The sequence below is a fragment of the Chrysochloris asiatica genome, unplaced genomic scaffold (assembly GCF_000296735.1).
Source record: "Chrysochloris asiatica unplaced genomic scaffold, ChrAsi1.0 scaffold00214, whole genome shotgun sequence".
NCBI lineage: Eukaryota > Metazoa > Chordata > Mammalia > Afrosoricida > Chrysochloridae > Chrysochloris > Chrysochloris asiatica.
The window spans coordinates 4933553-4951712 of record NW_006408732.1 but is presented as its reverse complement, the minus strand read 5'-3'; the positions used below and the strand labels follow the sequence as shown (position 1 = coordinate 4951712).

Here is an 18160-nt window from a genome sequence, read left to right as displayed (position 1 = left end):
CTGATGGTATATGGAGGGGATTATAATCAATGTAATGAAACAAGTTATATGAATTGTTGAATATGAAACTGATGATGTGCCCTATAAACTTTCACTCAATCCACAATAAAAACCTTAAATTAAAAAAACAACAACAACATATTCACATACACACACACACACAAAACACCAGACTGGAAGAAACCAGAACACTGACCCCAAAACACCTTTCTGACATAGAATTGACCCTATTCCCAGAGACCACTTCCAGTCAAACAATGGATAGGCCCATTAATTAAATATGAACATGTTCCTTAGAATAATCAACTAACTAAACTAGATATAATGAACATTTGTCCAAAAGCAAAAGAGGCAGAAGGGTAGAAAATCCAGATGAAATGGAAAATCCAGGGTACATATGGGGAAACACTGTGTGGAATGCAACCGGTGTAATGGAATGCTGTATGTACAAAATAGTGAAGACAAAACAAATTGGCTCTGTAAACTTTCACCTAAAGGATAAAAAAAAAAAAAATGCTTTAAAATAAAATAAAATCATAAAAGGTGTGCATCAGGATTGTGTTCTTTCACTGTAGTTATTTAATCTGGATGCTGAAGCAACTAATCTGAAAATCTGGACTATATAAAGAATATGGCATCACAACCACAGAGAAGATTCAGTAAGACTTGAGATAAGCTATTCAATGAAAAGTGAAGAGTCTTGACTTAAGCAATTACTGATGAAGATCAAAGATAGTATGAATTACACTAACATAAAGAGAACACAATATCCATACAACTGGACCAATAAATAACACCATCATAAAGACAGAAAAGACTTATGATGCCAATGATTTCATTTTACTTCAGCCTACAATTAACGCCCATCAAAGAAAGCAGTCAAAAAAATCAAATGACATACTGCATTTGGCAAATCTATTGCAAAAGACCTTTTTTAAAGTATTAAATATTGCATTTGGCAAATCTGTTGCAAAAGACTTTTTAAAAGTGTTAAAGAGCAAAGATGTCACTTTAAGGATTAAGGAGCCCCTGACCCAAGCCTAGGTATTTTCAATCACTTCATATGCATGTGAATAAAGAAGAACTGATGTATTTGAATTATGGTGTTGAAGAAGAATATTGAAATTACCATGGACTGCCAAAAACAATGAAAACAAATCTATCTTCGAAGAACTACAGTGAGAATACTCCTTAGATGCAAGGATTGAGAGACTTCATCCCATGTCCTCTGGACATGCTATCAGGAGGGACCAGTCCCTGAAGAAAGATATTATACTTGAAAAAGCAGAGGGTCACAGAAAAGGAGGAAAACCTTCAGTGAGGATTGACTCGGTAGCTGCAACAATTATGGCTTACCCAGAGCAACAATTATAAGAATGGCAAAGGATCAGGCAGTGTTTCATTTTGTTGTACACAGGGTCACTTCAAGTAAGAACCAATTCGACACACCAAACAACAATTCCTTTGTGCTCTGATTTTATCTGAAATGTTGGTATAGCACTAATTGTGTAAAATGCTTTAGTTAAAACTGCAAAGTTCATGGTCTGCTATTTAGTCTAGACGTTGAATTCTGTCTGGTCATTTACGACCTTAGTTCACTGCCTGACCATCCTTCCTTCCCATTCCTTTCCTCCCTTCCATCCTATACATTAATCCATCAGCTAACGTATTTATAGTCTCATACATGCCTCTCTTGAGGATTTACTGCTCTCTCCTCCTTTCCCAACGCATCTTATATATCCAAACATCAAAAATTATCTGCGTCAGGTACTTAAGATTCTTAACTGTACCTCTGTTGTTGTTAAGTGCTGCCGAGTCGGTTCCAACCCATAGCGACCCTGTATAGGGTTTCCAAGGAGCAGCTGGTGAGCTTGAACTGCCGACCTTGTGGTTCAAACTGACTTTGCAGTCCAACGCATTAGCCCACAGCACCACACCAGGACTCCTTTAAACATTAAAATAGAGCCTATGGTTCGATAAGATTTTTTATTCAATTATTAACATATGAGAGACTTTTCCCATCAACAAAGAATTTTAAACCAATTCAAATGGCTGAGGAAAATGGCATAGATTAATATTCCAAATTTTATTTCTCTAATTTCTGCTTTATGAAAAGGAAGAAGCAACCTTCAAAAATATTCAAATTAATTAGTTCAAAATGAATTTGTTTTTTCACCACCTACTCAGGTACAAAATCAATAATAACTGTAATATTATTGAGCACTTATTTTGGGAAATTTTATTATAGGTTTTCTGGGTTACGCTAGGAGAGATGTATTCAAATATATTTCACTGTGTCACAAGGACAGGAGTTAACCTATAGTAAACTGTGCATAGTTGAATCTAGAGGTTTTTCTTTAAGATTACATCACATAAGAGCAGTGGTGTACTGAAGCCAGCTTGTACCAACTTTATTAGCACATCTCTTCCCAAATCTGCATCCAGTGACATTATGTTGATAGCTTGAAATCTGTTACAGTAATAGTATTTATACCACTGAAATCAGAAACCACTATAAACCAGTATTTCTTTTTCCCAGAAAGTTGACTGTTATTTATTGGCACATCACTGCTTATAACTGATTTCAACAAAATTAACTATGACTGGACAGAATTAGCTACTCTAATAATAAGAATACTCAACTAGATTTAATTTCTTCTAACCATTTGTTTTGCACTTCATGACGACAAAAGCTGATTCATAAACATTAACCGATTAATTTTCTTTCTCCTTCCTGCTAATTTGTTTCTCAGAAAAGGGGCTAACAAGTACTGAAAATGGAAAAAGGCTATTGGAGATGTTAAAGAGCCCATTTCCTTTGTGTTTTATTAAATTTACTCTAGGTTCCTTCTTATATAAAACCACTTTCTAACATCTACATTTTTTTTTTACAGAATAGTACAAGATTTTATTATAGTTATTCTAAAGGCCAGAAAGTCAGATAATAGATAGATAGATAGATAGATAGATAGATAGATAGATAGATAGATAGATAGATGGAAGAGCTACACTTAGTTCCTTGAAGTGATCAGAACATTTGAGAGGAAAGGGGTTACTATGGAAAGTCACCAAAATCAACAGTTCTAAATAATAGATGGCTGTGTAAAACAGCCACTCTTCTTTAAAAATTCTTGCTAAAATATATGTCTCTTCCTTGAATTTAACACTATCCACTGCCTGAGATTCTACAAGGGAGCTTCAAATGTTTGTTGGAAATGAAAAGATAATGGAATTATCCATGAACATTTTGAAGCCCCTCTGTATTAGGACAAATAAATGGATATAAAACAGACCTCAAGTATAACCCTAACACCACCACCAAAAGAAATGTGGAAAACATTAACGATAAATAAGATATCAGTAGGAAGTACTAAAAGTACTAAGAAATTTTTGAGGAAATATTACATAATTTCATTCAAAGTGAGATTAGCTATATCAGGTGTTTATTATTTGGGTCCCTACAGTGGTATGGATAAGTGAGGATTAATTATACTAATACACATAAAGTGCCTTGAACATAGTATTTTAGAAGTTTCTGCTTTTAGTCACTATTTGAAATTTGAGCAAACAAGGGTTCAAGGTTCGAAAAGAATTCTCAACACAATAACCACAAAACCTAACAAACTTTCTTATGTTTATTGTTGTTAAGTGGTGTCAAGCTGTTTCCAACCCATAGCAACTCTGTACTTATCCTACAGGGTAAGTCGAGTACTTATCCTACAGTGCCAGACCAGAACTTTGTTCATAAGATGTTGTTATGTTGTTGTTAAGTGCCATGGAGTCGATTCCAACCCATAACAACCCTGTATAGGGTTTCCGAGGAGCAGCTGGTGAGTTTCAGCCACCAATCTTGAAGTTCAAATTGACCTGTGGTGGAGTGTTTATTCTACAGCGCCACACCAGGACTCCTTCTTTTGTTAAGGCATACACTTAAAACTCTACATTTTGAAACTCTAAAAGTTTCTGGTATACGATTAAGCATAAATGATAAATTTATACTTTTCTTGTCACATGCTTGCTGTTGTTGTTGTTCAGTGTCTTCCAGTCGGTTCTGACCCATAGAAACCCTATATAGGGTTCCGAAGAGCATCTAGTGAACTGGAACCACGATCTTGCAATTCAAACAGTTTCCAGTCTAGCACATAAACCCACACCACCACACCAGGACGCACATGCTTATATTTAAAATAATTAGAATTCCTACATCAGTCCAAGGGTTTCTACTCACTTTGAAATCAAAGGTGTAATTGGTGTAAGGCATCAAGTTATTTTCATAGGCGCTCTTCAGTTGGAAGCCATGTGTGATTCTCCCTTCTGAGCTTCCATTCTTTCCATTGCAGCTGAAGTTCATAAGACATTCATTGTACCTCAGTTCCTTGAAGTCTTTATGGTTGTCTGCTACTCCTCCATTGCTTAAATATTCTACAACACCTAGTGGAATAAGAAAAGAACACTATCATTTAGCACTGAGTCCTTACACAAGGCTTTATAGCCAAGAACCACTGCCAGGAATTGGCTTTATTAGAATGGCTTTATTAATGTGAGTCAAAAAAAGCTACCTTTTTTTGTTTGCTTCTTAAAAACAATAGAGTGTCACTAACTTCATATAGTTTAATCTAACAGAATGAAGGGTATTTGCCTATTTCAGAGCAAAGCATCAAGATCACACAAAAATTTCCTCTGTTTCCTAATGGATATTCAGGCTAAAGATAATTTCCAGGGCACAGAGTGACACTTCAGTGATAAATGCTTTGGGAATATTATTCAAAACCACTATGTCTTTGCTATTTCTTTGTACATTAATCTGTAACTTTGGGAATGTAAAATGTAACATACATGCAAATACGATTTAAAACTAAAATAGATGTATCATCAACATTTCAACAGCTAAACATGATCATTATTTTGGGTTAGAGTAAGACCTGACAGTTTGAAACTACAAAGGACATTACATGATAGAGGTATTCCACTTCGCCAAAATAATAAGTGTATTTAAAAAGTAGAAGAGAGTAGAAGCACTAAAAAAAAAAAAAAAGTAAATGGCTTTCATTGAATAAGCAACTGGGGGGAAAAGTATCATAACACATTATTATTATTATTATTATTATTATTATTATTATTATTATGTTTAGTCATCTATGAGACGAGTTGTCTCCAGTATTGTAAACAAGTGAAAAGGAGCTATTATTTATCTAGTATTAACTATATGCCTGGCACTGTTCACAAACAGCCCTATACAGTGAACAAAATTATTGTACCCTTATTATAAGCAAGGAGTCCTGGTGTGTTGAATAAGCACTAGGCTGTAAGTCATTTGAATTTCAAGGTCAGCTGTTCAAACTCACCAGATGCTCCTTAGAAACTCTATGCAGGGTGCTCTGTGTCGAAACAACCCGATGGCACTTAACAATAACATGTAAAAGAGGAATTTTATCAGCGAATGCACAGCTAGAAAATCGCAAAATCAGGATCTAATCCTGATAGTCTAGCTCCAGAGTCAACTCTTCACATGTGCTGCCAAACAAATCAAATGAGATAGGAAAACTTTTTATACTTGAGGACAATTAATCAGAGGAAATAAAAATTAAGAAAAGATGTGGTTAAGGTGCCTATTGGGTTCAGAGTTGAAGATAAACATTTGTGAAGGATGATTTCAGCATTTACTTGCTAAGAAAAAAGTAAAGATGTTAGTAACTTTTATGAATATTACTATTATAAGCATTTGGGTTGGTTTATATTAATGTTGAGTTATTATTTTAAACACTTTAAAACGTTTAGTGATAATATACAAAACATAGAGAGTAAGTATGCTTTGCTAACAGAAAAAATATATTTTAATGTTTTACATTTCAAATTTTATATCTAAAATACAGAAGTGATATTTTATAAAGTTTTTAGTGATTAAGAGGAGCCTCAGTGGTGCAGTGGTTAAAGCTTTCTGTTGCTAAGCAAAAGGTTGGTAATTCTCAGTGGTTCACAAACACTAGCCACTCCACAAGAGACAGATAAGGCAATCTGCTAATGTAAAGACTACAGCCTTGGAAACCTTATGGTCAAATTCTACTGTTTCCTATAGGGATGCAATGAGTGAGAATCTACTTGACACTAGTGAGTTTGGAAGAGACATAAATTAGGACAAAAGTAGTTAGTGGAGTTCAAGAATTAATGTGAAATCCTAGGAAACTTCTGGTCACTCATTGTACCTAATATCTGTTTTCAATGATTTTTAATGAATTTCATTCAGAATCTGTGAAGTGATTCACTAGATAACTATCTGTGCAAAATATTTTCTGGTTGTCCCTCCAAATCACCATTCTCCACTGTTCTCTCTGCCTGAGGAGACAGAACATGATTACTTCAACTACAAATTCCTGCCTGAGTCTACTTACCAGTTGGGTTTGGTCAAAGGGAGGCACTGTCTGAAAATCTGGCTGGTTTGCCAGGAGTTGGCTACATCCCTTAATTCAGAGCTGTAGCTTCTGTTACATGTCCTCTCCTAGAGAGGATAAGCACAGGGCTGCTAACCACAAGGCTGGTAGTTCGAATCCACCAGTCGTTCCTCAGAAACCCTACACAGGACTGCTATGAGTTGGAACCAACTTGATGGCACTTTAACAACAATAACATAGCTTTAACTACTTTTTCCAAATCCTGGTAACAGCTCCCACTACTTTCCCCTTTAGGCAGGCTTTTGTTAAATGTTGTCGAATTGGTTCAGACTCAGTGACCTTGTATAGGGTTTCCAAGGAGTAGCTGGAGGGTTTGAACTGTCAACCTTGTGGATAAGAGTCCAATGCTTATCCTATAGTGCCATACCGGCCTCCCCTTTAGGCAAAGGGTTCTAAGCTGTCCTAATTCCAGAGAGCTGTATCATTCTTTATTGGTTTCCCTTACCCTGCCCATACCTTAGAAAAAGTTTTTTATTAAGCACCCTTCAATTACCTCATAGCCCTATCCCTGTGATTCTTACTGGTATGCTCCGTAAGTTACAAGATAAATTCTCTATTCACAAGTTAGGAGCTATCTGGTCTTTCAACTGAAAGCAAAGAAGAAATGCTATTATAAATACCTGAATCTGGCAATGAGTTAAGATCTGCACATAGCACCAGCGGGATGGAATTAGGATCTGCGGTTGGACTGCCAGGCCTACTAGAGGCTTTCTCCAGAATGTTTTTAACTTCTGAGACAAACATCATGGTCTGGATGAGTTTCACATCAGAATACTCTGGGTCCCAATGCATGTGGGCATTTGCCACAATAAGCAGCTGTTTGTCTGCAACATGAATAGGCTTCATACCTAAATTTAAACATTAGAAAAAGGAAGATAAGATTATGTTTTACATGCCAAGAAAAGTAGTAAGGTTTTCTCCCAAAAACCCATAGTCATGTTATTCTTTTCCATAAGCTTATGCCTTGCCTTTTAAACTTCTTAAAAGCTAAAGTACTGAGATTCTAGTGATCCTAATCTGAAAAATATTCTTCTAGATAACGAGTCAGCAAACTGTTGCCCAGGAACTAAATCTGATCCACAATCTATTTTTGTATAACCGATGCAAGCTAAGATGGTTTAGTCTTCTTAAAAAAATATGTGTACCTACTCCTCACTTATCGACTATCTCATTATAAATTCACATTTATAACCACAGTAAAAAAAATCTGCTATCCTAATATTTTGTGCTGTGATGAAACATGTGTGGCAGCAACAAACACCTAAGTGACAAGGTGAGACAGTAATGCTCATTGGCTGTGATAGTTAAGGCAATGTATCAACTTGGCTGGGCCATGATTTTCAGTAGTTTGGCAGCAGGTAAACATATAATTTGGCCATTTATATAAAGTAGCCTTCCTCTATTTTTGTATAACGTCAATTTTTGCATAACAACTTGGACGTTGGAACTTAACTAAGTAAGTGAGGAGTGGGTATATTTATTTAATTTTTGGTGAAAATATACACAGCATAGGATAAGTACTGAACTGTGAACCACAAGGTCAGTTATTTAAGTCCATCAGCAGCTCTGTGGAGAAAAATAAGGCTTTCTGCTCTTGGAAAGATTTATAACCTCAGAAACCCTATGCAGGGTCATTACGAGTCAGACCCGACACCACGGCATACCACCACCACCACCACACCAAGAAAAGACGCCTAGAAGCCTGTGACAGAAACTGTATGTGGTCCACAGAAACTAAAGTATTTACTAAGTGACACTTGTACATGCCTAAATTAGGAATTATGCCATATAATCAATTATAGTGCCTTTCATATGATGAATTTGGTTTAACAAGTACATAAAATATCTGTCATTTAAAGATTACAGTAGCCCTGTGTGGCAGGTTTTCAGTGATTTCAGTTAGCTAAACCTGAATTTAATATCTTCACTATCTAAAACTCATTCACCTTGCCTTCCCAGAACACATGAAAAAGACAGGTCAGTAGTAAATGGTATAGCCATTATATTTGCCTTTACAAAATAAAAACTAGGAAGTGAATTTGTTACCAAAACAAATTTACACGATTTACCAAAATAATTTTTTTCTAGTAAGAATTGGACTCTCAAAGTCTAGTTGCTTGGGGTTTAGACCTGACTTTAGTACTTATTATTTTGGTGGTCTTAGACAAGTTATTTAGCCACTTCGGTGCTCAGGTTCATTTTAAAAATGAGGTATTCAACTACACTGAAAATTGTGAAAATTAAATAGCTAGTTAACATATGCTGACAGAAAACGATGTCCATAAAATATTCAAGGCATACAGCTCAGTAAGCATGGTATGATGTGAGTTAAATTAAATTATATACATATGAAGGTAAGTCAAAAAGCATTGCTAGCTACTAGGGTTCTAGTTCATATACACATGGGTTTGTGCCAAAGAAAATGTGTTTAACTATGATTCTGTGATCAATAGATGGCTGTAGGCAATCTCTTAGTAATACACTTGGTCTTAGTCTTAATTAGGGTGCCTTAAAAACAAGTGACAGTTGTGTGCCATGGAAAAACCTAATTTTGAGGTCAAGTCAAATAGCAAATTTTTAACAAAATTCTAATACACATCGTCCCAAATCACTAAAGCTTTACAAGTTTACAGAAATACAATCCCACATAAAGCAACAGAATTTAGATGGACAAATGTTTTAAGGGAGGTCAGGAAAAGCTTAAAGACACATTAAAAAAAGGTAAGACTGTCAGCCTTGATGAAAGAATTAACTGTGACTGAAGAGCAGAAACTGGTGGAAGATGGTCATAAAATTACCATTTATGACATAGGAAGTTGGGATCTCACATGAATCATTTTTAATTTTAACAAACTACTGGAGTCCTGGTGTGGCCCTATGGACTAATGTACTAGACTGCAAAATTGGTTTGAATCACAAGGTCAGTGGTTCAAGCTCATTAGCCACTCCTTGGAAACGCTATGCAGTCACTATGGGTTAGAACCGACTCAACGGCACTTAACAGCAATATCTAGATTCTAGGAGGTTTTTGGCTCAATAGAGGCCAAAGTGTTATAGGAATATCAGGTACCTCCAAAAGTTCTTATTTCCATCAGTCTTTTAAACAAAATAAAAATTGAAGCTAATGAAGACAATTTTGTTAAATGAAGCATAACCACATAAGGAACCTTGAATTTGGCAATACAATTCAGACAGCAAAATCAATGACAAATAAAAAAAAAACAATGACTTCCAGGGGATCGCTTAGCAAAGTTCAACTCAAGGCAGAAAGGTAACTCAGAAGGTTATGGTGACTGTCTTTTGGGATTCCAAAGGGTATAATCTTCACAGATTTTTTTTTTTTCAAAGGACACAGGGCAATCATCATAAGGAAAACAGTACAGATTTTAAAAAAAAGAAAAGGCCAAGAAAGTTACACCAAGGAATTTTTTCTTCATCACAACAACGTACCTATGCATTCTTCTAGGGTAGCAAGAGATGTGACACCTGAGAGAATTTCATTGGGAAACCTTACCACACTCACCCTACCACCTTGATCTTGCCCCCTTCAGACTTTTTTTTGTTCTTAAAACTCAAGAGTTCACTGTAAAGAAATGTAATTTGAGTCCCTCAGGGATGCCCAAACTGCCATTTTAATGTGTAAATCAAAGAGTACAAAGTTCTTCAGGTAACGATGAAAAAGACTGGAGACACTTCCTGAAGATGAACACTAATGTCAAGAAATAATAGCTACACATTTTGATAATTTTGTTTATAAAGGTTTCTAAGAATTTGTAGTAATACTACTTGATTTAGCCCACGGTATTTTTAATATTCTTCTCCAGCATAATAGCTCAAATGTATCAATTCTTCTACGGTCTTCCTTATTCAATATTTGTTATTGTTGTTAAGTGCCGTCGAGTCGGTTCCGACCCACAGCGACCCTGTACAAGGTTTCTGAGGGTGTAAATCTTTACAGGAGTAGAAAGCCTCATCTTTCTCCCACAGAGCTGCTGGTAGTTTTGAACTGCTGACCTTCAGGTTCGCAGCCCGATTCGTAACCACAACTTTTAAATGCATATGAGGCTATTGAAAATATCATAACTTGGGTCATGAGTAACTTGGTTCCTCAAACTGTTATTTTTGCTCTTGAACATTTTGAAGAGGTCTTGTGCGGCAGATTTGCCTAATGTAATGTATTGTTTGATTTCATGACTACTGTTTCCATGTGTGTTGATGGTAGATCCAAGCAAAATGATGTCTGTGACAACTTCAATCTTTTCTCCATTGGCTGTGATGTTATTTATTAGTCCTGTTGTGAGGATTTTTGTTCCCTTTGCATTAAGGTTATAGTCCTTCATCTTCATCAATTAAATATTTTAAGTTCTCTTCACTTTAAACAAGCAAGATTATATCACCTGCCATATCACTGTTTTCAATGAATCTTCCTACAATCCTGATGCCGTATTCTTCTTCATATAATCCAGCTACTCTGATTATTTGCTCAGCATACAAACTGTATAAGTATGGTGAAAGAATACAACCATGGCATATACCTTTTGTGATTTTAAATCATTCAGTATCCCCTTGTACTGTTCGAATGACTGTCTCTTGTTCTATGTACAGGTTCCTAATGAAAACAATGAAGTGTTCTGAAATAGTCATTCTTCATACGCTATCCATAGCTTGTCATGATCCACACAGATGAAATTCTTTGCATAGTCAATTAAGCACAAGTAAACATCTTTCTGGCATTCTTTGTATTCAGTCAAGATTCGTCTGACATCAGCATGATATCCCTAGTTCCACACCTGTATCTGGTTTGAATTTCTGACAGTTACCTCTTGATGTACAGTTGGTACGTTTTTGAATTATCTTCTGCAAAATTTTACTTGCATGGGATATTAATGATATTTTTCAATGATTTCTGCATTCTATTGGTTCACCTCTCTGGAATGGGCACATATATGGATCTCTTCCAATCGGTTAGCCAGGTAGCTATCTTCCAAATTTATAACTACTCCTCAACATATTCAAAGGTGTGTAAAACTCCAAAAGAATTCAATTTTCATGTTATAAGATGGGAAAAAAAGCACCATAACAAGGATGAAAGTGAAAGGGTATAAAAGTAGATAGAAAAGAATTGAAAAGAAGAATTCTAAATTTCTTACCACTAAAAACTTTTTTGATGACAAACTGCAGAATGGTGGAAAAATCAGGTTGGACAGACACAGGCTGTCAAAATGATTGAAATCAATAATGAAGGCAAAAATCTTTTCTTCTGTTATTAATAAACCCAGTTGGAGGGACAGTCTTAAACTTCCTTGATTTTGCCTAACATAAACTAAGTAAATAATGAAATGATGAAAAACAAGAATTAGAAAGGAGAAAAAGAAGTCTAGAAAACTCAAAGTAGATGACATAGGAAGACTTTAAGGGAAGCTATAAATAATCCACGCTAAAGAAAAGTATCAGGTAAGATCCTACTTTTACCTTGACAATGAATGAAATATAATAAAGAAATCAGAAAAAAAAAAATGTGCCAAGTACTTAACCTTCAAGACGAAAGAGTCACACCCAAAGAGCTAAAAATGTGCACTGAAAAACAACCGTCATCATAATTTCTGAATTTAGCCTAATATAATTATTTCCTATTTTAAAGAAGCTTTTATAATGAATGACCTATTGAAACTCAAATACCTGGTGGCACTGTATGTTACGCACTGAGCTAACCGCAAGGTCAATAGTTTAAACTCGCCAGTCACTCTGAAGTAGAAAGAGGCTGTATCCTATAAAGATGTGCAGTCTTGGAAACCCTATCCAGATCACTATGAATGGAACTGACTCAATGAGTTTGGGCTTGTGGTTACACTGATTACCTGGTGATTATTAAGCCAAGACATATATGATCCTTTAAACAGCAATTAGTGCATTTCATTGTTGGTATTTTTGTTTGTTTTTTTTAATGATCTTCCTTAACTATCTTCAGATGATATATGGTAATTATCTATGCAATAGATTATGGCAAAATTCCCTCAACCTGCTTTGTTGTTGTTAGGTGCCATTGAGTGGGTACCGACTCATAGCGATCCTATGGAACAACAAAATGAAAAACTGCCCAGTTCTGGACCTACCTCACAATTGTTGCCAAGCTTGAGCCTATTGATGCTGCCACTTTGCCAATCCATCTCGATAGGGGTCTTTCTCTTTTTCTCTGACCCTCCACCTTACCAAACATGGTACCTGTCTCCAGCAACTAGTCCCTCCTGACACTATGTCCAAAGTATGAGACACAAAGTTTGTCCATTTTGGGCTCCAAAGAGCACTCTGGCTGCACTTCTCCCAACACAGATCTGTTTGTTCTTTTTGCACCCCAAGACACTTTCAATATTCTCTTCCAACACCATAACTCAGAAGCATCAATTCTTCTACGGTCTTCCTTATTCACTGTCCAGTTTTCACATGCATATGAGGTTATTGAAAATACCATGGCTTGGGTCAGGTGCACCATAGTCCTCAAGCTGACATCTTTGCCCTTCAATACTTCTAAAAGGTCTTGTGCAGATTTGCTCAATGAAATACGTTGTTTAATTTCCTGACTGCTGCTTCCATGAGTGTTGATGATTGATCCAAGAAGAATGAAGTCATTGACAACTTCAATCTTTTCCCCACTGATAAGAATGCTGTTTACTGGTCCAGTGGTGAGGATTTTTGTTTTCTTTACACTGAGATGCAATCCATACTGAAGGCTGTGGTCTTTGAATTTCATCATTAAGTATTTTAATCCTCTTCACTTTCAGCAAACAAGTTTGTATCATCTGCACACTGCAGGTTGTTAATGAGTCTTCCTCCAATCCTGACGCCATATTTTACTTCATAGAACCCAGCTTTTCAGATTATTTGCTCAGCATAAAGGTTGACTAAATTTGGTGAAATAACACAACCCTGTCACACACCTTTCTTAATTTTAAACCATTCAGTGTTCCCATGACTAACTGCCTCTTGGTCAATGGACAGATTCCTCATGAGCACAATTAAGGGTTCCAGACATTCAAACTTTGCAATGTTATCCATAGCTTGTCATAATCCACACAATTGAAAGCTTTTGCATAGTCAATAAAGCACAGGTATAAGCATCTTTCTAGTATTCTCTGCTTTCAGCCAAGATCCATCAGACATCAGCAATGATATCCTTCATTTTACGGACTCTTCTGAATCCGGCTTGAACCTATGGAAGTTCTCTGGCAATATATACTTGCAGCCATTTCTGCATTACCTTGAATAAAACTTTACTCGCATGGGATATCAAAGAGATTGTCCGATGATTTCCACATTCCGTTGGGTCACCTCTTTTGGAATGGGCACAAATATGGATCTCTTCCAATCAGTCGGTCAGATAGTTGTTTTCCAAATTTCCTGGCATAGATGAGTGAGCACCTCCTGAGCCACCTCACTTTTTTAAAAGATTTCAACTTTTATTCCATTAATTCCTGGTGCCTTGTTCTTTGTCAATTCCTTCAATGCACCTTGGACTACCTCCTTCAGTATCATTGGCTCTTGATCATATGCTATCTCTTGAAATGACTGAATATCAACCATGTCCTTTTGGTACAGTGATTCTGTGTATTCCTTCCATCTTCCTTTGATGCTTTCTGCATCATTCAATAATTTGCTCAGAGAATCCTTCAATAACGAAAGTCAAGGGTTGAATTTTTTTCTTAAGTTCCCCCAGCTTGAGAAATACTGAGAATGTTCCTCCTTTTTTATTTTCTGACTCCAGATCTTTGCACATTTTAATGTAATATTTGACTTTGTCTTCTCGAGCTGACCTTTGTAATTTTCTGTTCAGCTTGTTTTCCTCATTTCTTCCATTTGCTTTAGCATCTCTACACTGGAGAGCAAGTTTCAGTGTCTCTTCTGACATCCTTTGTGATCTTTTCCTTCTTCCTTGTCTTCTTAATGACTTTTTGCTTTCTTCATGTATGATGTATTTGATGTCATCCCACTACTCTTCTGGTCTTTGGTCTTTAGTGTTTAATGTATCAACTCTCTTCTTCAGATGATCTCTAAATTCAGGTGGAATATATTCAAGGTCATATTTTGGCTCTTATGGACTTGCTTTCATTTTCTTCAGCTTGTTTGAATTTTCATATGAGTAGTTGATGGCCTGTTCCACGATCTGCCCCTGGCCTTGTTTTGGTTGATGATATGGAGCTTTTCCATCGTCTCTTTCCACAGATACAATCTACTTGATTTCTGTGTATTCCTTCTTGCAAGGTCCTTGTATATAACTGTCTCTTATGCTGTTTAAAGAAGGTATTTGAAATGAACAACTCATTGATTTTGCAAAATTTTATCATGCGATCTCCATCATCATTTCTATCATCAAGGCCATATTTTCCAACTAATGATCCTTCCTCTTTGCTCCTAACCATTGCATTCAAATCACCAGTAATGATCAATACATCTTGATTGCATGTTTGATCAATTTCAGATTGAAGAAGTTGGTAAAATTCTTCTATTTCATCTTCACTGGCTTTAGTGGTTGGTCATAAATCTGAATAATAGTGGGTATTAACTGGTCTTGCCTAAAGGCACATGGATATTATCCTATCACAGACAGAGTTGTACCATGTTCTTTTTGACAACATCATTCCTTTTCAATTTCTCATTCCTGGCATAGTAAACCATGTGGTTGTCAGATTCAAAATGGCCAATACCAGTCCATTTCAGCTCACTAATGCCTAAGATATCGATGTTTACGTGTTCCATATCATTTTTGACAATTTCCTATTTTCCAAGTTTCATACTTGGTACATTCCATATTCTGATTATTAATGGATGTTTACAGCTGTTTCTCTTCATTTTGAGTTGTGCCCCACCAGTAAATGAAGGTCACCAGGGCTTTACTCCCACGGGCTTTACTCCATTCACATCATCAAAGTCAACTCAACTTTGAGGAGACAGCTCTTTCCCAGTTGCATTTTGAGTGCCTTCCAACCTGATGGGCTCATTTTCCAGCACTATATCTGACAGTGTTTCTCTGTTACACATAAGGTTTTCAGTGACTAAATATTCAGAAGTAGTCTGTCCCCATTCTTCATAGTCTGTCTTTGTCTGGAAGCTTATCTGAAACCTGTCCACTATGGGTGACCCTACTGATACGTGGTATAGCTTCCAGAATCACAGCAACTCACAAGTCACCAAAGTACAACAAACTGACAGACGAGTGGTGGTCAGCCTGCTTAGAGATGAGAAAAATGTCAATGGTGTTTATTTTTAATAAGAATATTTTAAATTGCACTCACCTGCTCCAAATAGTTCTTTGTGGACCTCTAATACCACAGCAACACCAATGTTATCTTTTGTCATTACTCTGTTCAGCATAGCTTCGGATCCATCTGAATTAGCCATTGCCACTTGGTTAAATTCCACTGTATGCTTCTGCACCAATGTAAATCTAAAAGTACAATTCATTATTATCATTGTAGGTACTTGGATTATCATGTTAAAAGAAATTATATGAAGGAAGCATTAGATTACGCACAGTAATCATTTTCTACCTACTCATTTTATACCTACAAACAGCCATAGGATATACTTCTAAACAATGAGAAGTCTGATTAATCCATAGCCTTTCTTGGAAATGATATTTAGCAAACATGGCATCTCCCTTCACCCTTTTATACCTTTGCACCTTTCAGCTACTGAATAGAAGAAGAAGAATCACCAGTGACCAAACGGTAGAAAGCAAAAGGGTAAAAAGCCAACCCACCAAGAATGGGGAAGGGGAAGAAGCTAAACTAGTTCTGGACTATCTGTTTCTGGACTCATCTGAGAAAATTGCTCATTCTCTATTTGTTTAAGCTACCATCAAATTTGCTTGTGTTTAAAGTCAGACACAATCTTATTTAATTAATTATTTGATTGAATTAATTAATTAATTAGCAAGCAAATTAATTTTAAAAGAGCTGAATAAAATCTGCCTACCTTGTTTGCAGCTTTGGGTCCATCATCTCTTCAAAGTGAATTGTCAAGAAAATTTAGGGATGCAATCTATCTGAACTAAGGAGTAACAGAGTTTCCTATCTGATTTTTACTAGAAAGCTAGAAATGAGTGTCAATGGTCAGGAAAACAAGTTCTATTAGGATAAAGAAACAGAACTCTTATACCTTCTGCACTAATAGTATTTTCTTTCTTTATTGCCAAATTATTAAGTAGGCTTTAATAGAGTAGTAGGATTTAACAGAACCAAGTCTAGCTCAAACCTTGGCAAATCCATTTAACTACTTTAAGTCTAATTTTATGAAATATGTCTTAGCAAATAACCTAATAAGTACAAATACTAACTCCTTTTCCTTAGGAGATAAGATGGTAAGAAGACATCTTTGTTCTTATAACTGTTTGTCTCTTCATATTCCTTCTAGTTTTAAATAAGCATAAGCCATATACCTTCAAAAATATCAACTAACAGACGAACACTTTGCTAGATGAGAAAATACATTTCTGTTTCCAATTCTAAATTTCTGGGCAGAGAAGAATAAAGGAGAGCATTAAGTGCCTATTTTTACTCAGAGTGCTTAAAAGGGAGTATACTTTTTACTCTTTATTGAAAGACATAATTTTTTAACAAAAGCCTGCCATGTATGTGAATAGGGGGATTAAGAACATTGGAGGTAAAACTGAAAAGCTTATGAGACCGCAAGGTTTTACATATTTGCTGCTGTTGTTAGGAGCTATTGAGTCACTAAAGACTCATAGCAACCATATGCACACAAAAAGGAAACACTGCCAGGTACTGTATCAAACTCACAATCCTTGTTGTATTTCAGCCCACTGAACTTGCCACTGTGACAACCCATCTCATTAAGGGTCTTCTACTTTTTTTTTTTCCAGACTCTCTGTGACACTGTGGGTTAATGTGCCAGACTGCAAAGCCATCTGAACCACAAGGTCGGCGGTTCAAGCTCACCATCTGCTCCTTGGAAACCCTATACAGGGTCACTATGGGTTGGAATCGACTCAATGGCACTTAACAACAACAACTTTACCAAACATGATATCCTTCTCCAGGGCCTAGTTCCTCCTGATACTATGTTCAAAATATGAGAGACGAAGTCTGGCCATTCTGGCTTCTAAAGAGCATTCTGGCTCTACTTCTTCCAACACATAGTGGTTTGTTCTTTTGCAGTCCATGATACTTTTAATATTCAACTCTAACACCATAAATACACCAATTCTCCTATAGCCTTCCTTATTCACTATTCAACTTTCACATGCATATGAGGTTACTGAAAAAATACCATGGCTTGGGCCAGGCATGCCTTAGTCCTCAAACTGACATCTTTGCTCTTGAACAATTTAAAGAGGTATTACACAGCACATTTGTCGAATGCAAAATGTCATTTGATTTCTTGACTCCTGATTCCATGACTATTCATGGTTATGCAAGCAAAATAAAGCCTCTGACAACTTCATATTTTTCCCTCCAATTATATGGATGTTGTTTACTGCCCCAGTGGCAAGGATATTTTTTTCTGTACATTGAGGTACAATACCGAAGGCTGTGGTCTTTGATAAGCATCAGTATTTTAAGTCCTCTTGGCTTTCAGCAAGTGGTTGTATCATCTGCATATCGCAGGTTGTTAATGAGTCTTCCTCCAATACTGATGACATGTTTTCTTCATATAATTCAGCTTTTCAGATTATTTGATCCGCATACAGATTGATT

At 36.2% G+C, this 18160-nt stretch overlaps 1 protein-coding gene across 1 annotated transcript in view; it reads right to left on the bottom strand.

Moving 5' to 3' along the window:
- CNOT6L (CCR4-NOT transcription complex, subunit 6-like) overlaps nucleotides 1-18160 on the bottom strand; it is an 80424-nt gene that overhangs the window by 7230 nt on the left and 55034 nt on the right. Inside the window, exons 8-10 of the mRNA XM_006872900.1 lie at nucleotides 15737-15888; nucleotides 7070-7297; nucleotides 4229-4431 (exon numbers count right to left, since the gene is read on the bottom strand). Of these exons, the coding sequence (XP_006872962.1) occupies nucleotides 4229-4431; nucleotides 7070-7297; nucleotides 15737-15888 (583 nt within the window). The remainder of the gene's footprint in view (nucleotides 1-4228; nucleotides 4432-7069; nucleotides 7298-15736; nucleotides 15889-18160) is intronic.